The sequence below is a fragment of the Cyanistes caeruleus genome, chromosome Z, assembly GCF_971803275.1.
Source record: "Cyanistes caeruleus chromosome Z, bCyaCae1.hap1.1, whole genome shotgun sequence".
NCBI lineage: Eukaryota > Metazoa > Chordata > Aves > Passeriformes > Paridae > Cyanistes > Cyanistes caeruleus.
The window spans coordinates 7127213-7150561 of record NC_141732.1 but is presented as its reverse complement, the minus strand read 5'-3'; the positions used below and the strand labels follow the sequence as shown (position 1 = coordinate 7150561).

The following is a 23349-nucleotide window of genomic DNA, read 5'->3' as shown; positions in this document are numbered from 1 at the left end:
AGTTCATAGATATTTCTGGCTGAAGCAGTTGCCTGGTGCCAGGACTCCACTTAATGCTTGTCAAATTCAGATATGAGGCTCTGAATATGTGACAGCTTGTTGTGGAGGTACAGGCACCTGTTCTTCATTTCAAAGTAGCTGGGGCTACCCTATGAAGGAGAAATAAAAAAAAAAAAAATAGGGCAGGCAAAGACTTCTGTAGAGTTTACAAGATGTGCTTTGCTTTAAAAAAGCCTTAAGCCAGACTCAGCAGTAACCACGCTCTGCAGATCTGGTGTCAAACATACCTGTTGTATCTGCTGATAATCTGCTAGGATTCGATGAAGTAGCATCTTCAAGAAAAAACACACAAAGAATGTTTCACTACCACCATAAAATGCAAACTTTACTAAAGCACTACAAATACATTCCGTTTGACTCCCGTGATTTTCTTTTCTGTGAGCCACCACTCTTCTGGGAGGTTTGCAACAACAAATCCCCAACTCCCAGTATCACCCAAGATCTGCAATTGAGCCTCTCAACAGGCACCAGAAGGAGCACATGCTCTAAGACTCTGCTTGGGACACCTCTCACCCTACGGATTGTTCTCAGACAGCTCAAACAGGGTTTTATGGGCAGGGTCTTGTGAAAAATCTGACCCAGCCCAAGCAGTGTCTGAGCATATATGCCAATTCCTCAGTTTCCCTGCATCTCACTGAGCAGCTCCAGGGAATCCAAAGGACTGCTCTGATGAAGCACAGTCTTCATGGCTTTATCCTTCTCTACCTGATGGGCTTCAGAGCCTGCGGTCACAGACTTCCATTGTTCCTGAAGCTGTGTGAAGTGCTCTCTGATCTTGTCAATCCGAGTATATAAATTTTGGTATTCCTCATACTCTGCACTGAAGTCATCCTTGTAGCGCTGGCGTTGGTCCAAGGAGACTATGGCTACGTATTTTCTAACGGAAAAATCAGACTATTTTTCTAGGAGTGTACTCTAAGAGAACATTCTGATATGTTTCTATTCCAGAAAGCACACTTGTACTGTTACACCAAGCACGTGGTGAATGTCAAACACAGACCACCAAACTCTCAGTCAGTCACTCTGGGTCTCAATGATTCTACAAACAAGCTGATGTGCTTCAAGAGAATGAAGTCAGGTAGCTCTAAAAATCTGCCACATTTCTATGAGACCTAGGAACTACTGTTTTATATTGTAGAGGTTCTCTTCCTTAGCAAGTGGATCACATTTAGGAAATATCGGCACTGATTTCCAATGTCAAAGGACTAACAAACACAGCATCTTCAGGGAGAGAAGAAACATTGCCTAATTTTATCTTCTTTCTGGGTAGGAAAACTTTTTCATTTACATTTCTTTTTGAAAATCCATCTGCAATACTATTTTGGCAGGGACTGCATTTCTGTTGAACTGGGTGCAGAGTTGGACTTTTAAGCTCCATTTTTGTCTGTCTAACAGCAAAGCAGAGTTAAGGATAAAATTTCATTTTTCTAGTGAGCTGCAGTTACATCACTGACCATTGAAAAGAGGCACTTGTATCAGAGGCACAAGAACAAACTGCAGACTGGTCTGAAACCACAACTAAACCCCAAACCACATCAGCTCTTAAGGAGGGCAAAACTCATCAATGCTTGAAGCCACTGATGGGAGTAAAGCCTTCTTCATTCCCTTCCCCCTCAAATCAACACAAGTGCAGTTCTAACAAACTCATGACACAAATCCAAGATGAAGTGGCAATGAGAATAATAGATATCACTTCAACATTGCCACACCAGTACTTCTGCTGCTCTAGTCCTGAAGACCGGTTTCTTTTTGGATGACAAGAACTCTTTCCTCATGGGAATGAATCCTTCAAAGTATCTGAGATTAATATTTACAAGCAGGAAATCTTTAACAACTTGAAATTCAGTACCAAGACAGACAACATATATGACTGATGCACCCCAGGCCAGCTGCACCTGACTGGTGTGCTGCATGGTTTTGAAAAGAAAACTGCAGAGGCCTTTCAACATTTTGGGAGGTAGCAGAGAAGCAATAGCCTGGACTACTGGCTTTTGCCCAGGGACATCCCCTAGCAAGAGCCCTACCACAGGCCTCCCTCAGCTGCTCCCCTGCAGGGCCCGCCTTGCCCTCAGCCTCCCCACGGAACATCCCTGGCTGTATCCAATATGAGCCAGAGCCCTGCCGCACCTGCTCCAAAGGCCGCAGCTGCCCCAGAGCCCAAGGGCTGCAGGAGGCATGACTGCCCTTGCCAACATCACAGCTCTGACAGAACCTGAGAGCAATTCCCACTGCTTTATACCACACACACACACACACACTTCCCCCTCCCCTCCTGCACTGCAAATCCCATGACGGGATGCAGCACCACTGCTGCAGCTGGCCCTGGGCACCTGCACTGCAGCAAGGAAGGACCTTTCCAGGCCTTTCCAGGCCTCATCTCAGCTTGGAGCCTTGGAGGCCCAGCCAAACCTTCCCCAACTTATCCTTTCCACACAGGAAACAGCTTGACACTGCACCCCACTGAGAGTGGCAAGAGTTAATGGCAATTTTACTCACCTCAAGTCGTCTGGTTGGTTGGCTGTTGCAGAGCATGTAGAGGCAATGGAAGTATCTTTTGTTTCGCCTGCAGAAAAGTAGGATCTTAATTATAAGGTCTTTAGATATCCAAAAACACCCACTTGATGGACTTGAACAAGTCCTTTTAGAGCTTCCTTCTCACAGCATTTTATCATAGGAGGGCACATGTGACCTTCTCCACAGTAGCCAGTCCCAGGGTTTAGAAAGAGGATGGCCACTTTATTCTACAGGTTCTGCATTGCTACATGGTGTAGCAGAAGTATAAACAGAAGTGTCAAAGTGGTAATTAAACTGGACAGAAATAGCAATAGTCACAGTATGTTCAATACAGCTGGTAAGCTTTGGGGTGGGCATTTCATTTCCAAAAGTGCATTTGCTCTCATGGCTCAGTCCACACAAAAGCTTCAGCCTAAGCCCCAACTTGAAACACAGTACAGATTTTTCCAACAGCAGCTGGGCAGAATTTTCTAGCTCGCTTCTGAAGAACAATGCTCACATCTTTAGAGACTCAAGCAGGAATCTTTCCAAAAGACATCTCAAGGTTTGCAGTTACCATGTGTATGTACAGAAGAAATGTGCAAAGACCGTCTCAAGGCACCTGTCTCTACAAGCACAGTACCACATACAAGAGCAGACATGCCTCCAGGCTAAAAAATCCTTGTCATTTGCAAGCTCAACCTCCAAAAGGGATAAGACATAGATTTAACAAAGCAACTGAACTCTGCCCTACTGGGTGTGTCCCTCTGATGACAAATCAAGTGCTCCTTGTGGATTTTCTGGTTAGCTTTTCAATGCTGTTTTCAGTCTGTACCACTTCTAGACCTATTGAAGAAAGAAATTCTGCAGCTAGGATGGAGAGGAGCTCCCAGGCCACTTCAAACTACAACTCCAGCAAACCACAGTCCAGGTTTTGTAGCTTCCATTGTGTTTCCATGGAAAGGCTGAGTTCAACAAACAGTGATGAAATCATTGAGATGCTTACATGTTTCAGTAAACTAGTCTGCAGTAAATGTCTGACAGGTTTCTATTGCCAGCATGCAGACTTGAAAAGCTGCTGATGGAAAAAATGGTGGCTCAATCAACTGTCTGAGTCAACTGTGTGTTTACTAGAAATCAAATGAAAAGAAAAAATCCAATCCCTGTGACTTTCTAACGCCTGGCTCTTCCTTTTAACCAGGTTCTCCAAACAGCAATCTATTGGACATTTCTTTCTTCTTGATTGGTTTTGCACTACAGAGGGAGAATTTCTAAAAATTAAGGTAGTTTTAGATAAGGTTGCAGCAGCACAGATTTCTGGCCTTTGCTGCTGCTGTCTTTTAAACCAAGAGTTACAATGGAATGCAATGGCAGAAAAAAGAATCTTGGTTTTTCATGACCATCAAGCAAGGAATAATGGTAGAGCAGAAATGTATAGCAGTGCCTTCATATATGCAGCCTTCAAAGCTGCCTTTTCAGCAGGTGCAAGAACACAATTATCTACTTGAGAACACTGTCCAAGAAGGATGTTCCCATAAGAGATAAGGCAGCACAAGGGGAATTTAAGAGAAGCACAGATGGAATGAAGGAAAGCACCAGCCTTGGCCTAACAGTGCTGAAGGTTTGCAGTTAGGTCACCAGACAAACATTCCACTGGAGAGACTGTGGGTAAGGGAATAAATGCTTCCATCACTTCTAGCCCAAGGTGTGGGAACATTTGTGAGCACCCTGTGGATCCAGTATAAAGGTGGTACTTTCAGAGCAACTTGGGAACCCCCACCACCAAGAAGACCAGAATGAAGAAGGACCAATTGGACAACACAGAATCCAGGTGGTACTGATATCTTCCTACTTAATGTCTCTCTCTTCCCCCCACCCTGCCCCTCTTCCCTAATTTCTTTTTATCTCCCTAGTTTGTATTAACTGTTAAATAACATTTTTCCTATTGACACTGGAAAAGGGCTGCACTTGCACCTTAATTTGGGCAGAAGCTTCTCTTAATAACCAAATCTTTACACCATGGTTATCCACCCAGGACTTAGGAAAGGCAGCACATTAATACCTTCATCGAATTCTGAGGGACACAACTGCTTCAGCCTCCCCAGTTGGTTTTTCTTTCCATTAGAATTGGGGATCTCCTCCTGCACCCCAGAAGGCTCTGGGATGCTAGAACTCTGAAATTTGTCTTGTTCTTGCACCTCACAGGTGCAGGGGGAAACGGAGCCAACACTTGGAGACATGTTCAAAGTGGAAGTGGATGTAGAAGGCAGCAGCAAGGAAGAGAAGTGGCCATCAGCTGCTGGCTGGTTGTAACTGAGCTGGCGAGCAATTCTCCGCTTCTTGCTCATCACAGGACCACGAAAGTCAGAAGCCAGAGGCCGTTTCTGCAACAATAACCAAAGAACTCATTCATCTATGTCCATATATTTATCTTTCTAGATCAGGTATCTCTCCCATTCTGAAAAAGTAACATTCTGAACTGGCAGTGCTTGAAAATACATCTTAACTGAAAACAACATTGAAACCAGGAAATACTGCAGGTAAATACATTCTCTATCTCACTCCTACTTTCTCATCTTAAGACTTAGCAAGTCTTTCTCCAAGTTGTGGGAGATAGACACTCCCTTCAGCACCTCTATCAAAGGTTTCCCCACAGAGGGAGAGGTCTGGTCTGTTTTGTCTAGTTCTCAATTTCCAATAGTACACACCAGGAAGAGACTCAGCTTTTGCTGTCACACACCCACATGATTTACTAAAGAGGCATCTGACTCGCTTCAGGTTTTATGTGGTAAAGACGGGATTAATCTTCACTGTCACAATCTGTCAGTACAAGGTGGGATGTTTGTGAATTCTCATCAGGCTGAACAAAAACCTCAGTCACATGTAAGGAATTCCTGTGCTTTCAACAAGAGTGACCTTCACTCCAGCAGCCACCCCACACTTCACACTCAAAAGCTCATAGCTGGGAATCTTGAAATTTTTATAAGAGAGTTTCACAAGTGGTGACTAAGGGGCCCTCACTTTTCCTCAGTGCCCTTCAATCATCTCTCAGCACCTCCCAAGGACCTTCTCAAAGGTGCTGGCTCCAAAGCCACAGCACACGGCCACAAGCTCCCCACTCCCACTGCAAACTTCAGGGCCGAGGATGGAGTAGAACAGGACAGCCATGCTGTGCCCAGGCAGAGTGAGACAGGAGAAAAATAAAGGCAGGAAAAAGAGAGACACAAGAGAGAATATCAAGGATCTGGAGATCCTGCATTGGTCCTGACATGTGCATAGTCTGGAGCTGGAGTCAACAGAGAGAGTGAAAGAGAGAGTGAAAGAGAGAGAAAGGGGAAAGAGAGTGTGAGGGCCCCATCTGCTCCACCATGCTGCATCCTCTCATGTACAGTAGATTTTTCATGTGCTTCTGTCACACAGGCACAGCTAATCCTTTGAGCCCTTCTGCAGGGAATGAGTTGAGGGTGGAGACTGAGCTCAAGGCTCCAGGCAGAGCAGCAAGTTGGCTCAGGACGCCGCTGCTCGAGCCCTGCAGGAGCCTCTCTTCTGATCACAGCCTTCCTGTGCCAGCAGTCACAATTACTGATTAACGTGCTTTGGCCAGGTCCTGCACATTCCCACCACAGCTTTTACACCAGCAGCAAGTGTGTGAAAGCTATTTAGCAAGTGTGCTGCAACTTCATACACACTCCAGAATGTTAAAAATGCACAAACTACCTGAGCAGGCCTTGCTGAAGCATCTCTCTTAGAAGCTTCCAGAGATGACTCTTGGCTGGTGCTGCTTGTGTTGTGAGATGGAGCTGTTTTTCTGGAAGGATGGTGCAAGAGTTCAAGCAACAAGGTCTAAATGGTCAACAGCCATAAGTCTTTCCTTGCTGGTAAATCTGACCTTCAGTGTCATTACTCAAGGAAACAGCATGAAGATGACTTGAGGCAGCTTTAGGCTGGATGTCAGCAAAACATTCTTGCCCCAAAGGGTGCTTGAGCCCTGGAATAGGCTCCCCAGGGCACTGGTCAGTGCAGCAAGGCTTCAAGAAGTGTTTCAACAACACTCCTGGGCATATGGTGTGATTCTTGCAGTGTCCTGTGCAGGGCCAGGAGTTGGCCATCAGTTGGATCCCAATGGGTCCCTGCTACCTCAGCGTACTCTAAGAATCTAGGCTTCATTTCCTAGGGCCTTCTTCTGAAAAGACTCTTATCCTTCCCCTAAAGACTGAACTTACCTGGAAAGTATCAACTTCAAATTCTCTCTGTCTACATCAGTATAGCCAGGCCAATTGTTCTGAATGCTTTCCAACAGATATTCCTTCAGACTGTAGGAATTATCCTTTAGATTCAGGTTGGCTACCTACAGGCAGACATTTAAGAGAACAACCATTCATGATGGGTGCTGTATGTAAACTAAAGCAATAGGATTGGTCCTCAGCAATGATTTGTGAACACCCACTTTGAACTAAACAACATCTTTTGGTAGAGAGATGAATGATTCCCTTATTGCATGAGTTTTCAGCTATATTAAAGTTTCACCAAAGAGAAACAACCACATAATTCTATTTCTATCTAGCAAGTGTTCCTTGGAAACCAACATGTAGTGCTACAAGATAGAACTGTGGTCAGGCCCAGAGTCCCTCTTCATGTGGCAGAGCCAGGGTTCATTCCAGCAAAGTGGTGCCACGCGAAGACCATGCACATGCCTTGTTGTATTCCTTTGAAAACCAGCGAGCTTCATATCTTCCTCAAGACAACTACCAAGTCTACTCAAAAAGGTAAAATGCAGTAGTAAAACCTCAAGATCACTAATATCAAAAGGGCTGGTTTAGGCTTCACCACTTCACACCTGCTCCGAGTTCCATAGAAAAGCCCACAGGAAAGTTTGACCCCTACAACACACTGAATACATGATCAACACATCACCACCATCTGTAAAAATTTACCCTTTTTTTCTCCTTGAAAACATGCTAAATATTGCTGATTTGGGTCAGTGATGATGTCTGTCTGTCAACAGTTTAAAAAAATGTAAAAGTAACAAAGCTACTTTGAATTAGGAATTCCTGTCTTAAAATCAGAACTAAGGTTGTGTTTGAAGGGAAGCAAGAGTGTGTGTACCACATCTCAGCCAGCTCAGGCTTCCCATTTTACATTTATACAAAAGAAACTCCCACTTGCTCTGCTATCTCGAAAAGCCTGAGCAAGGCATTTGAGTGTGCAGTGCTCACACAGCCCTTTCAGAATGCAAACCAGTACCTTGAGGCAGTTCACACCTCCTACAGGACATTACCTCCAAAGCAATCTTAAACATTGCAGTGGAACAGGAGGAAATGTTTTTACCCTCTACCTTCTAAGGAGCTGAGCTGTGAAATTTTTCTAATCTATTTGAAATCTAAATGGGCTTCCTCACTTGGGATGGTAGAATATGGCTTTCATGAAATTGTCAATTTGTGTCTTCAGCAGGCAAAAACTCTGCCACTGCCCTGAGCAACCACAGCAATAAACTTCAGAATGACAAGGAATGAAATTCTTCAATCAAGTTCTTAAAAAGTCCCTGTGGGACCAACTGAAACTGTGTCTATGCTGAATTTTCCTGCCTTGACTATGTTCCAAACAATTTTTCCTACCTAAAAAAGAAATATTCCTACTTGACATTTAGCTGAAGGGAACAGGGAATATTTAAAACAGAAGGACAAAACTACTGCATCTTTCCATGGGTGTGCATCTTCTAACTGTTTATCCTAATGAAATAGCAGTAGAAGATAGAGCAGCACTGGAGGAGGCACTAAATAACATTGTTCCAAGCAAGATGAAGACTCAATCTACACGACAGGAAAGAAACCCTGTGCTCAAATTTGGGCTACCACCTTTATCATGGAGCTTTTGCCTGAAACACCTTTTCCTGGCAGGCAATCCTCACAGATCCCAGCAGAAGCCAAGTACCATTGAGAGGTCACCAACTCTGTTAAAAGGAAATGCTGCCCTGTGCACTTTCCAAACGTCTCTCCTCTCAAACTTGTCCTAGGAAATTTTAGGTACGACTACAAACCACTTCACAAAATCAAGGAACCCCTGTCAAGTTATTGCATGAAACAGTTCAACAGTGCTAGGAAAAGAGAGAGGATTAAAACAGGCATGAGCAGCAACAACCTTACAAAGTGTTACTCATTGCCAGCTATTCTAGCAAAACACCAAGACCTCAAATATTTTGAAGTTTTGTTTCCTTTTCCTCGCATGGACTTGCAGCTTGAGGCATCTGGACTATGTTGATGGACAAACTGAACTTAGGTGTATGGAGCATTCTATAAGCCACTGCTTAGTTTCTAATTTCTAATTGAAAGAGGGTGAAGGAAACAAGTGAAAATGAGGAAGAAGAGAGGAGTACTGTGGAAAAATTGCCGTCACAAACTCCACAATCTCACCTGATGGAGGATCTTTCCAAGGGTACCCTTGTCCTTTTGCTTGATTCCATCTCTCTGCAAGCGAGCGAGTAACTCTGGCTTCTTGTAAGCCCTCAGAGCAAGTAAGTGAATCACCCTGTCCTTGTAGGGTTGGTGATAAACAGCAGTGCAAGGATTTTGTTCGCTGTCTGCAGGCTTCATGGGCTTTGCTTTTTTTTCCTCTGGTTCAGGACATGAAGTGCTCAGTTCAGCTCTTTTGACATCTGCTTGTTTTCCCAAAGGAAAGGAAAAGAGTAAAGGAAGTGTGAAATGGGAGGTTGGGAGAAGTCAAGAAACTTGATTTCAAAGGATGATGGAATTCTTGGGGACAGAGCTGGACTTAAATATCCATGTGGATCCCTTCCAACTCAGCCCATTCTCTGATTCTGTGACAAATCCCACTCCCTAATTGATACTGCATGGAGCATGCTGCAGAGGCACCCTGTAGCCTACCAGCAACCAGTTCTGTCTCACCTGTGTTTCTCAGTGCCAGCCCAAAGCAAAAGTGGCCCCAAGTTCCATGATTGTCCCACCACTGCCAGTCCTCAGACCCCAGTCACTAAATGTTAAATATGCCCTTAGGATCTATGTAAATCACCACCAAGAATCACACAAATCATCATTCACATGTGAAACAGTACATCCCCAATGAGAAATTGGCAAGGTGAATTTTGTCTCTCCAAAAAGCCAGGATGATGCTGCCATAAAATGCTCTAGACTGAGCTAAAGCAGGGCAAGAGCTGCCCTTCCAGTGGCAGGCATGTCCCTGCAGGCAGGGGACTGCAGCCACAGCCAGGTGAGAGCTCCTTTTTCTCAGGGCAGCTGGCTGTGCCTGGCTCAGCTCACTGCTGCAGGCAGCACCACTGAGTGCCTGCAATGGCAATGTCCACCTTGTGTGTGCCTGGAGCCAGGCTCCTTGGGGAAACAGCACTCACAACAGATAAAAAACAAACGACACCACCTAAGCGCATTGGAGTGTTTTCTTTGTGGGAAATGACAAAATCCATGGGGAAGATGACATCATGACTTTCCTTTCACTTGCCTTGAAAAGAACCCAAGAGGGTATTGTGGCAACAGTCACCTAATAATGACCAAGACAAAAAATGAAACCAAGCAAAGTTTTGCATATTGACCTGATGAAATTCTCTATGCAACTTCCTCAAAGTCATTTTCTTTCAATTTCCTTTTAAGGTGAATGGTTTAGCCCAGTGTGCTTGCAGTGGTGCAACCCTTGACTTCAATGCTCAAAATTCCAAGCCGTCAATCAGCATGGGAACAAGGAAGAACGAGCAGGCTTCCTCAGGGGGAAACAGGCCAATGGCTGAATGCCATTGTGACAAGGGATTGCAAAGCTGACCTAAGAGCAAAGCACCCGCAGTTGAGATCTCTGAACACACCCCCTTGTCTCAAGAATATGCTGCAAAAATGAGTTACCATGTTTCAAGTCTTACAGACATGGAGCAAAATATGAAAAGCAACCATACCTCCAAGTGGGTTAGACAATTTGACAACCTGCGCACTTCCAGTGTGTGACGCCTCTCTGGTATTTGGCTAAATGGAAAAAGAAATCTTCTGTAAAACGTTCAGCCCGCACTCCATTCCTGCTGATTAAGCAGGCCCTTAATTTTAAACAAGAGCTGAATTTGGAAAGGTTTACTCTCCCATCAACTACAAAGGGCTGCTTTGACACAATTCTCCCTCTGAAAGCAGCCGGCTACAAAACTGCCCTGAGAGAGCAACCGTCACTTAGCCTCTAATGCAGCCAAGCATTCAAGTACCAAGTCATCCTTTCCCAGTTGCTGGAATTGATGGGCACCAGCTTCCCTTGAAATCAAGTGTCTGAGTGCAATTGAACCGGCCAGCGCTCAGCTAACAAACCTGGCAAGAGTGGTTCACAGAAAGATCACAAAGTTGGGGCAGGACCCCACACTGGGATTTATTTGGAACTTAGGAAACCCATTCTGGAGTCAGCTCCAAGAACAACTTCAACTGCAAAATATCAACTTCATTTGTAAAAGGCATGGAAACCCTTGCTCATTTCCTCAGCTTAAGATGCAATTATTTGCATAGATGTTAAAATGGAAACAGTTTATCCTAAGTTAGTCATATGTGACAAAATTTGGCTTGCTTGGCTTGAACTCATCATTTAGTCCTGAATGTGCTGCATTCCACTGGAGCTTAAAAATCACTAAAATGTCTTTTGGCATAATCATATTTTTTAACAAAAACACCTGACTGCCATGCAAGGGCTTCATTCTGAAGGCAAAACTGGCTGTCAGTGAAGCTGAAAAGCTGCTCATCTGAAATTGGCCTGAACTTTTCAAGAAATAGGAGGATCACTTGCAAACATCTGTGAAAGCAATATTCAGCAGTCTTTTAGAAATCCTTCTACATTTTGCTTGCGAGACTGTTCATCTTTCATCCATGTCACTTGCACAAAGTGCTGACTCAACACAATTCCATTAATATTTCTGTTTCATTCATCACTACTGGCAGAGCTTGGGACAGGGAGAGGACATGAAGGGGAACAGGGAGTCAGTCCCCTGAACTTCACATCCTTTTACATCAGCTTAACAAAGGACTATGCTCTAAGAGCATCTGTGCATTTTATAGAAGAAGGGAAACCAATCATGTAAGCGACCAAAACATGAGCTTGAGTTACTTATGCAGTTGTTCATTGTTTGTTTAGCCTGCATTTTTTCCTACCTAATTATCTTAATTAACTTTGTAAGTAATTGTTTAATTAATCATAAGCAGTATATTAATCATAAGCACTGTATCAGTCTTAAGCACTGTCATTTCCCACTTTAGAGAGCAGGTAGCTAAGAACCTTTTGGCAGTCAGCTGTCAGAACTGGATTGTTAGATCACCAGAAGTTGTCGTTTTCCAAAACTAACCCTGATAAGCTTCAATGAACAAAGCCTGAGGTGTAAAAGGCTGGACACCTGGAATCTACGCCTAATAGCCCTCCAAGAACATGTTGGAGTAACCAGGAGACAAACACTAATAAAAACATTTCTGCCTCAGAGCTCAAAACAACCCATCTGGGAAAAAGTTAATCAACAGATTGAAAAATGTGGGCTAATTGAAATGAGAAAGGTGACACCAATATCCAAGCCAATACAATAGAAAAGTAGTTAATGAAAAGAATGATGTCATTTAGAAGCCATGAACAGTAATTTCTTGGTTTGATAAAAAGGTATGAATAAGTGGAAAAGCTTTGGAATTGGCATGCATGTGGCAGAAATTCTCCACTGTGCACCAGAGCCAGGAATAAAGTAATGGCTACTCCTAATATCAAAAAAAATTCCTGTTCAAGGGCTTCATTTATCCTTACATTTTCAGTGACCCCATTAAAAACATGGGACAATGAGAAATCCATGCATTTGGACCAAAAGCCATGCCCAGAGCATGAGGTTACTGAATGTCACAGCATGGGGTACTTCCAGCTTCCACTGGTACCTCCTCCATGTCATCCTTGAGAGCCACTTCCATCAGGGAACCTGTGACTTCCACTGGCACCTCCTGGGTGTCATCCCTGTGAATCGCCTCTAGCGGGGCGGCTGCCTCAAAGGGGCCCTTGGAGCACCAGTGGGGCCCCAGCCCTGCACAGCAGGACCCGCAGGGTCAGCAGCACGTGACATCAAAACCACGGCCAAGCCCCCACGGTGTCAACGCCCAGAGCCCGACAGCCACCCCTCACCTGTTGGTCCTGGGACCTCTGGGTCACCCTGACGGGCATGGCAGTGGTGCTGGGGGCCCTGCGGGGCGCAGTGTGGATTAGAGCCCTGTGGAACATGGTGGATCGTGCCCAGGCTCTCTGCTCGGCCATCCGGCTCTGCCTTGGCTGCTCCCGCTCCCACACAGCCACTGCTTCTGTTGAAAAATCTGGGAAATGTAAACTTGATGTTAGGAAAACGTGTTCTTTGCTCTTTGGCCTTTATGGCTTCCAAGGCTCATCAACAAGAAGGGAGATTATTTCCATGAAACAGAAAGTAGCCAACAAGCTCTAAGTGATGGCCAGGTGTTGGAAAGGCAAATTACTTCTTGGCTGAATTGCCTTTTGAAGGTGTCGGGCTTGACAGGCAAGAGTTATCTCCGACCTAGGGGAGCTTAGCAAGGCTTGGGCAGAAGAAAGTACCACTGATGGTGGACACAAAGAATGCAGAACTTATGGGCACAAGGACATTTGACAGAACCCCCAAGACAAGGAGCCAACTACTAAAGCCAAAGCAGCAACTGTGCTGAATCAGCTCTGGTGGGGTAAAAGGGAATTGCAGCAGGGCAAACCATGGCCACTCACTCCAGAAAGCTCTCACTAAGAACAGAGAGACAGAACATGCAGACTAATTAGCATGAGAAGTGACAGGATCATAATCAAACAGTAGAGGGAATAGTGATTATGAGAAGAACTTGGTAACTTGGAGACAAAGAACACTAATTGCTTTAGTTGATAAATAGTATAAATACTAAAACATTCTGATTCTTGTCACGGTGGCTTTGTGGATTTATCACTGAGCCCCCCTTTCTGCACAGAACTGTAAAGAATTACCTCCACTCAGTGCGTGGATTGGCCTCTTGATCACCTTGTGCTAGAACCAAGGAATTTGGAGCAACACTCCCTAGCACTGTGACACCTCCGCTCTTGCTGCAGCCACGGAAGGATCTGAGCGGGCCTGCTGTGTGCCGGTGACAATGGCCACGTGTCCTTGGAAATGGGGAGTTCCATGTTCCAGGCTGGGTGGGATGTCACTGAGGAGCGGGATGTGACACGCTTGGGGCAGAGGGAATTCCAAATGGGCAAATGTGGGGAATTCCCAGCCCTGTCCCATGAATGACTCAGCTGGTTTCCAAGTGCAGAAAGGGGTGCTCCAACCATCCCAGTTGCTGCAGCAGTGCAAACCAGGGCTAACAGAGTGTTTCTGCACAAAAGTGCTGTACTTGGCTGCCTCCGAGGTGAAGGAGCGGCTTAACACCTCTAAGCAGGGCAGCAAGGTGCAGCCCTCCCAGCACTGGTTAGTCCTGCCATGGGCTGATCAGTCTGTGAGCCTTTGAGCACGTACACGGTCACTCAAATATCATCTCCTTGACAAAAACCCCCAGAGCCTTCCTCATCCCAGCCTCCTAAAATAAAGCAAGCCAGCAGCACACCCAGGCGCCCACGTGCCCTGCAGGAGGAGCTGACATGGAAGAGCCTGCACTGATCCTGAACACAATTACAGGCTGATAGGTGTGCTGACTACTGGTGGCCATTGAAGTTACTGACACATCTGGAAAAATATTTTACACTGGGTTTATATTTGCATTTTCCCCATACACAAGCTTATTCCTGATTTAAACCATGCACCAAAACCCTTGTCTTGTCATTACAGGGGGAGGGAACAAAAGCATGTAATTGAAAATGTGTCCTGTATTACTTTCCAAAGCTCATTTCCCAAGAAATCTTGTCTTTTTTTTTTTTTTTTTTTTTTGTGTTTTTCTACAAGACCATGTCCATATCTGTCCATGTCAGGTCTCCTGGCTTCCACACACACAAGGACAGGGTAGTTTGAGGAACAGAAAAGAAGAAAGCAAATTGTCAAACACCAGATCTAGAAAAGAACTGTGTCCTTTTTTGTGATTGACTGCATGGTGTTGATTATGGATCCCCAATTACAGACTATTGGAAAAGCCTTTGTATGAAACATCAAAGGAAATCAAGGAGGACTTACACTGGACTCCTGAATGTCCAAAAGCCTCTTCATATATTAAATTTCATGACTTCTGCTCTGGGGTTACCAGAATTGACTGAACTCTTGGCACTCTTCATACATGACTGCCTTCACCTTGCACAGTAGATCCATTTTTAGCTCAAAGACTAGAAATGCAGGAAAGAACCAGTGGAAAGGAGCATATTTCTCAAAAAAGAACTGAACAATGTACTTGAGGGATGGCCTGTGTGCATCAGAGTAGGAGGGCCCATGGTCCTGACTGATTGAATAGGTCTGAAAATTAATGGGGAAATAAATGTCAATTTCTGTCCTGCACCTGCTTGTGTCTGGTTTAGAGCAAAAAGGAGGTCACTGGTTATCCCTGAGCAGAATCTTAAAGTAACAGGCAGTACTCCTGGAACTAAAGACATGGCACTAAAGACACCTACTGCCGTGAATCCTACTAAGTTTCTCGATCCTTCTACAGGGAATCAGGATCTCCAATCAAATATGGAAAGCTTTGGGAGTGTCCAGTTCCCTGCTAAAGTACCAATAATGCACTGCAAAGCTCACCAGTTCAGCCAAACACCAGCCAGCATCAGCTACTGAGTAGGAGACAAAACTGCTAGAGAGGTGGCAGAACAAAGCAATTTTTCCCTAAGTTGTGAACCTTTCCAAACCAGTCACAAAATACCATGATGCAGATAATCAATTGGCAAAAGCTTTTAATGCCTGATTGAATCCTGAAGGGTGGTGGGTAGCAAGAAACCAACAAGTTAGAGTGCCACAAGCAATGAGATAAATTGTAGTAGATAAACATAAAGAAACTCATTGGGGTATTGAAAGCATGGTAGACAATTTGAAAAGGCAGCTACTTAGCACTAGGCTGACAGGGATTGTGACAAGTATAGAGAGAAAATGTAAAATCTGCTTACAGAGCAATGCACAGTTTTACAGAAGACTGCCAGTAACTATCACAAAAAAGGGAAGTAGTGCAGGAGCTTAATGCCAAAGAGATTTTCTTGAGTTACCTCAATAAGAGACATATAGCTATTTATTAGGTTTAGTAGACACGTATTCTGCACGGCCAGAGGATTTTCCTTGCCACACCAACAAAGCTAGAGAAGTACAAGAAATAATACTCAGGTTGGGGATCCCATTTGGAATGTCATCAGATAGAGATTCTCTTTTCATGCCTTAAATTCTACAAAACCTATGCAAAACATTCCCAGTTCAATGGGACCTACTTAGCCCATGGAGGTCATACCCCAGTGGCCAGGTTGAGAGACCAAATCAGAGTCTAAAAAGACAAAGGAGTAAAATTGGTCAGGAAAACTCACTGGCCACAAGCACTTCCCCTTGCCCTTCTGAGAATCACAATTCACATGGCTTCTAAAGAAAAAGTCAGCCTAAATGAAGTGCTCTATGGAAGACCTCACCAAGTTGCAATCCTTTCTGGAGAAAATAATATGATAGGAAATGAAAATTTAAGACCATGTCTATTATCTCTGGGACAAGTGCTCTCATCTTTGCACAGGTTTCTGGTTTGACCATCCCTGATGAATCTGCATGCTCAGGTACATCTCATCAACCTGGAAACTGTGTCTGTGTCAGAATGTAAAGCAACGAGGCACTTAAATAAAACTGGAAAGGAGCATTTTAAGTACTCCTAAGCACTGCTGCAGCAATAAAAGGGGGTGGAGGCAAAAAGGCAGCTGGGGCAGGGGCAGAGGGGGAATGTCAGTGAGTGAGAGGTTGTCCTCAAGTCCCTTTTACCGGGACAGATGCCGTGGGGGCTCTCATCCAGAGCAGGAGCCAGGACCCGCAGGGCAGATCCTGTGTCCTGGATCCAGCCAGGACAGGGATAACTTTTGTAGCAGCCAGGAGGAGCATGGCCAGGACCTTGGGGTAATTGCATGCCACCTCCCACATGGCAGGGGGAAATGGAAGGGATTTGTTCTTCCTTGGCCAGTGTGCTGTAAGTCATGGGGCATGTCAAGTCCTTTGTGGTCGTATGTGACTCATTCACCTCTTGTACACTCTGTTTTTAGTGTTGTTGTTACTGTTTGTGTTCTTGTTTCACTGTTGTTTCTAGTAATTTGTTCTTATCTCAACCCATGATCTGTAATTATTTGTTTTCTCCTCTCCATCCTGCCACAGGGAAAGTGGTGGGGAAGTCAGTGAGTGTCACATGGTCTGAGGTGGTTCAGTGTGAGCACTAAACTGGGGAATACCATTCCTACTCTGCAACAATGTGGAAAACTCAATTTCCCAAGTGCTATAAATGAAATTAGAATTTCAGACAACCAGGTCCCTTGAGTTAACACCAGTTTAAATAAAAATGAATAGAATTTAGTAAATTAAATAGTAATTTGATATAAAAGAATACCGTTTAATAAAAGAAAACAATTAAATAAAAAATACAATTTATATATATAATTTGCCAGTAAGTATTAAGTATGATTAAAGCATAAGCAAAACCGACCGGGGTACGGGGAGGGCTTCTCATCCCACCTCACGTACAAAACTGACCGGGGTACGGAGGGGGTTTCTTACCCTGCCTCACGTACAAAACAAAGCACTTCAAGCTAAACTTACATACTGTATGCTCGTACATATTCATTAATGTTTCCCCTAAGTTTCCTCCTATTTCTCATTTTTCTGATTTCACATCATTTTTCTTCATGGCTCATGCCTCACTTGGTGTTAGGGGGTCTTCAGTCTTCTTTTGGGGTATTTTGGCGAAGGCTTCTCCTCTTCCTCGTTGTCCTTTGGATAACCTTACAGGTTTACATGTGTGTACCAAGCGTTATGTTATGTAAGTCTCGTAATTAGTCTTATATTTAATGATTTTTAGGCCCAATGCCTAAAGTTGTTCTAATTTTGTCTATTTCAAGGTTGTTTTCATCTTGGGACATCACTTATCTTCCAAACTACATCTTGTATCTCAATTTTAATCTGTAACATCTGTCAAGGGGTACATCTGCCTTGTAACACTGATTCTTTTGATTGCTTCTAATAGGAACTTTCCAAATAGTTACAAGTTAGTTAGCACAAATCAATTCCATTTATTACACAAATGATTACTTTCCTTGTCTAGTCCTACAGGAAAATTAGCCAGCTGAAAAGCAGCTGCTGTAATTGAACTGAAAGCCTGCTAGGTAGCGCTTGTTTTAAAGTGCAGACTTAATAAAGTTACAAAGAAAGCAAAAATTAAATATTGCCAAATAATCTTTATAATAAGATTTTAAAATATTTTAAAATATTTAAAAATCTATGGTGGGAGAAATGTCCTGTGGTCTTTTTCCAGTCCCACACTGACAATTCTATAAAGCAAATTACAATTGAATATTTTCAGCTCATAAAAAAAAAAAAAAATTAAGCAAAAAAGCAGAAACAGTTACATTTAAGCTGCAGATGATTGACTTTAATGCTTAAGGCTAAAGAAGGAAAAATGAGAGGATCTGTGTGTTGAAAATAAAATTTAAAAATTGAATGGTCCAAATGCATTCTGTTCCTCCCCCAAATGGACTTTCTCATATTCAAAATACCATTGACAGTTGAGGCCAAAATTCCAAGTGATTTTATGTCAATCAGCTGCGTTAAATCATTGAAGAGAGCATTATTGGCCTGGCTTCACAGGTGTCTGAATGAATGATGAACAGAGTTATACTTTCTTGAATAAATCAGATTTTCCAGGTTTGGTATTTTTCTTCCTTTAAACAAAGACAAAAGAGTTCATGCCTTTGCTTAGTCAGTTCAAGGTTCTGAAGGGTCACTCAGCTAGTATTGAGGACACAGACAGTGGGTTCTGAGCACTTCCAAAAAGATGTGCGTGTTTTGCAGACTTTTCATGGACAAAATGCCATTGAAAAAAAAAAGAAAAATTTAAATCAATTGAATTCAGACACCACTTTGATCACCATTAAACCACAAAGCTATACTCTTATCTTTCTGATTAATACAAACACAGAAACACTGACAGCCTTGGTTGGCAGAAAAAGGAAAACTCTCACTTCCAGACAACTCATTGAGAGCAGTTCATGTTAAACCCCCTGCCCTGGGTTTCACAGCCACTCCCCACCTGTGCCCATCCCTGCAGGGCAGGACCAGCATCAGGAGGACCTGTGGCAATTGGGGCTGACAGTGGCAGGTCCTTCTGCCCAGGGCAGAAGGAACAGCACCTCTGCTCCTGGCTGGAACAGGGGCCACTTGCCCAGGTGGACCTGGTGCCTCAAAAGGACAAGGGACCTTAGCCCCAGGGCTCTCCCCAGCCCTGCAAGAGGCCAATCCACCAGCAGCTCTAGCAGGGCTCTTGGAACTCTTCGTTCAACCAAAAGGACATAAATTGTTATTTCCCTCACACAGCCCCTGGACACTGCTTTCTCTCCCTTCTAATGCCCTTCCCCTTCTGCCCCTCCGTGGCTCACCCCCTGTGCTGGGGGGCACAGCCATGGGCCCCTGGACTCTCAGGGCCGTGTCAGCAGCGCTACCACTTCCCCCAGGAAATCCTGCTGCACCTGCATACCTGCAGCATAGCAAATGCCAAAGCCAGAGTGGGCAGCAGGAGCAGCTGCTGACACAGGACCATGTCCTCAATCTTCCTTTCCAGCTACCTGGATATGCAGTGACTCCACAACACGAGGTTGGGAATCAAACTGGGGGCATTCCCCTCTGATGTTTCTGCCCAGAAAGTAGAACTAATTCCAATCTCTTGAGCTTTGCAATTGGGTAAAGGAAAATGAGTTAACAATTGAACTGACCCAAAATAAAGCTTTGGAGTGGTACATGCAAATGGGACTTCTGGAAAGAAAGGGACCTTTTGACATCTCAAGGCACATCCATCAAAAACAGAAAACAAATCTTGGCTCAACTTGAAAGTATCAAGAAACCAGTGGAAGGTGCCATCAGACATTGCAGAGCACACCAAGTAGATAAGACCAAACTGGAACTGGGGAAATATTTAGCCCAATGAGGCTGCAGAAAAAGACATGTTAGAAAACAAAGTTTTAACACTCTTGTCAGAGATACCTCTCCCAGTAGAAAAAACAGAGTATAGTGCTAGGGATTGTCAAAGAATTGAAAGTGTAGAAGCAAGGTTTGATCCATAAGATTGGCAGTCATCCTAACTGGGCAAAGAGTAGTCCTAGGGTCACTCTTGTGTGAAATAGCAAATTGCAAACATAAAGCGATTCACTGGAGTATTGAAAAACTTCTGAAAAATTTGCAAAAAATCTATAATTGGGTCTGAAATGGCTCAGATTGTACAATCAAGACTCAAAAAATGTATAGTTTGTAATAGAAACAAGCCTAATGTTCACTATGCAGTGCTAAGAGCCATAAAATCTGGAGGTGTTCCAAGTGAATAGTGGCAGACGGATTTTACTGGATTTCCCAGAACATGGAGGTATAAATCCATCCTAGTTCTGGTGGATACCTTTTCTGGCTGGCCAGAAGACTTCCCTTGTCACACCAACCACTCTAGGGAAGTGGCTAAAATACTGTTGAACCAAGTAATACCTAAATTGGGGTACCTTTGGGAATGTCATCAAAGAGAGGTTCCCACTATTGCAGAAGGGCTAAAAGAGGTTAGGAAAGCCTTGGGAATAGCTTGGGATCTTCATGCTCACTATAGGCCCCAAGCTAGTGGCAAAGTGGAAAGAATGAATCATACAATCAAACTGCAGTCAGGCAAAATATGTTAGGAAACCTCCTCGGCACGGGTCCAAGCTTTACCTGTTGCTCTACTTCAAATTAGAATTCAACCATGGGACACCAGCAAAATCAGCCCCTATGGGCTGCAGTATGATCAACCCTACCAAGTACCACACATTTCAGGAAACACACACATATAAGGAGAGGTTGATCTGAATAATTACCTCATTTCTCTTAGGAGTGGTGATCTCCAGATGTCATGGTTTTGAAGCAGCAACTAAAAAATCACTAGAAAACTTACTTATTTTTTTGTTGTGAGATATGGATTAGAACAAGAGCAAAACAGGCTTAAAACTTAAAATGAATAAAGGAAGTTTATTAACAAAAACTACAAGAATAAGAAACCAGAATAAAACTTCCAGAACAACTCTTTTCTCCCTCACTACCTAGCCATTCTCTTGTTTACATGACAACATAGAGACGAAAAACTTCGGTGTTTATAACAGTCTCAATTCTTGCCATGGTCTTTTCATCAGTCTTTGTAGAGAAACAGAAGTCTTCTTTTGCTAATTTATGGAGTTTCTCACAAGAAAACTGCTTCTGTTATAGCTTTCTATTTCTCTGATGCCAGCTGCCCGGAAAAATTTTGCTATCAGTTGTCTCTTCTTATTTCACATCACTTTGAGATGTGTTATGGGTTAAATGAGTCTAGGGATGTTATTTTTAAGGATGAGTTATTCAAAGGCAAAAGTTCTCTTCAGCTGTCTCTGTAAGCCTCCCTGGAAACAGAAGATTTTTCTTTGCCTCTTAACTATGGGCAGCTAGGGCCCGGCGGTCAAAAGATATCGGGATGTAACAGAAAGATAGTTAACCCCCTCCTCCATCGTTTACGGTAATGACCCTCGTAATTAGGCAATAGCACCTAGCTGTGATGAAACCAGATGGGAGTGACACTGTGAACCTAGGTTTTAAAGTGTCAAATTCTTCACCAATAAATGCCATTTTTGCCATTCATGACATTGGTGTTGTGTGCAAATGGACTGAGTGACCTGGGGTTGGTCACCGTGCCGTTCCTGAACCAGGTTCCTCTACCTCGCTGAAGGCAATACTTAATGGCCCCGAATCTTCAACTATTACTTCTCCCCTCTGTTCCAGCACCTCACTGTATCACAACTACTCCACCTTTTGCTCAAAATCCACACTTTGAAACACTCTATTCCCCACAATATACTCTGTCATAAATTAAAGAAGTTTGTTTTTTTTTTCAGAACACTATTGTCCATCTCCATAGCTTTAACAGAAAAATATTTCAGCTTATTAAAGCATCTCCTTATTCTCTCTTCCTCATCTAAAACTTAGTTCTTTTCTTCACTGACTTTGATGGTTTTATCATGTCTTCTTCATGTTGATTATCCCTCTCTCTCTCTCTCTCTTCCCCTCTCTCTGGGAAAAAAGGGTTAATCTGTAAGTCTCATCCAGGTAGTAAAAGAGTTCAAGTCTTGGAAAGCTGCAGATGTTCATGGAGTCAGGTTTCAGTTCAGTGGCACAAACTGCAAACCAAGTCAGGCCGGCCGCCTCCGCTCTTCTCCTTCCCCCCACCCTCCGCGGCCTTGTCTGGCCTGGTTGGGGGGGATGAGGCCGAGCCAGAGCATTGTTACCTGTTCAAAAGCCAGAAACCGAAAGAGAAATTCCCAGTCTTAAGCCTTATGATAGGTATTCACAAGTTGATCTCACTTTTCAATGGTCAGAATCACTGGGAGTTCTCAGAAATGGCTAGCAATTGGTCAGGAGAAAAAAGTCCCATCAGCCTCCAGCAGCTTCAACTTCCCCCCAGCTCCCAAAGCTATCTTAAAAGTAAAGTCACCCAAAGATACCAGATCAACAGGACTGGATATACCAGGGAACAAGTTCCAGCCAGGAGCTTGGGTGTGCTTGAAAGACTGGGGAACTGCTCTGCTACAGCCAAAATAGGACCTTTCCAACTTCTGTTGCCAACTCTTACTGCATTGAAATGGACAGCGCAAAATCGTGGATACATTAGTCCAGAATCAAAAGAGCCAAAACTCCTTAGCTCAAGATGACATCTCCTGGGGATTTGAAGAAATCTGGACCAAACTTTACACACCTGGACTTTGTTAAAATAGCAGTCTATACCTGTTATAAGGCCTTATGCTGTAAAATGAAATAGAAGTATTAAGAAACTAGTTCCCACAAGGAACTTCATCTCAAGAAAAGGGGGGACTTGGTAAGGACCACAGAACAGAGCAGCACAGCCTTGAAGAAGTGGATGAAGGATGTAACTTAGGCAAACAGAAGTCATGCAAAACAAAAGCAGGATGCCAGCTCAGCTCTGCAAGGCTGACAAAGCAGAAGTTATTGTGCAAAAAATGATATTGTGCTTACTCAAAAGTGAGGGCCGAGGGACAGCCACCTAAAAAGTACACTGGATATTGAAGACGGAACCCCAAGAACTGTAAGGACTTCCAATAATGGGTGCAAATTTGTAAAATAAAGTAATAAATATACATCAAAGTAAGAAGGGATAGCGAATGAACATGTAATCAGTGTGTACGATAAAAACTCTGTTCACCTGACACTCGGGGCACTCAATTAGAGGAGGGATCCTCTGAGTGACCAGCACAGTGTAATAAAGAATGCCTGTTTTCCAATAATCAAAACTGTGTTAGAAAGTTTCTATTTGGCCAATTTCACTAATGCCTCCTGGCACTGCTTTGAATTATTTCCCTGTGCCCTGTCAGTGTATCACAGGGAGAACTTTAAAAGCATGATGAGACACCCAGCCACAGACACAAGGTGCAGGTGACCAAGCGGGGAGCAAAATGGGAAGGTAGAAGCTGGAAATAAGAAATTATATTCCTTTTTTTCTCTCTGATGCCATGTACCTACAGGGATGGAAGGTCTGCTGTGACAGCACCAGGTGGAGGAGGCTGATGTGGCCAACCTGTGGACTGTGACATCCCTGAGCAATGGGTTGTGACCTTACTCCCCTCACTGCTTATCCT

General features: G+C 43.8%; 1 protein-coding gene across 1 annotated transcript; it reads right to left on the bottom strand.

Annotated features, from left to right (window-relative positions):
* LOC147648061 (RNA polymerase II elongation factor ELL2-like) lies at positions 1 to 23349 on the bottom strand. Its single transcript, XM_086867808.1, has 11 exons — positions 23234 to 23349; positions 12685 to 12869; positions 10466 to 10532; positions 8964 to 9205; positions 6777 to 6901; positions 6271 to 6361; positions 4616 to 4937; positions 2557 to 2623; positions 766 to 937; positions 288 to 332; positions 1 to 149 (listed from the first exon to the last, which is right to left on the bottom strand). The coding sequence occupies exons 2-11, from the start codon at positions 12811 to 12813 to the stop codon at positions 51 to 53; spliced, it is 1359 nt and encodes a 452-aa protein (XP_086723934.1). The 5' UTR covers positions 12814 to 12869; positions 23234 to 23349; the 3' UTR covers positions 1 to 50.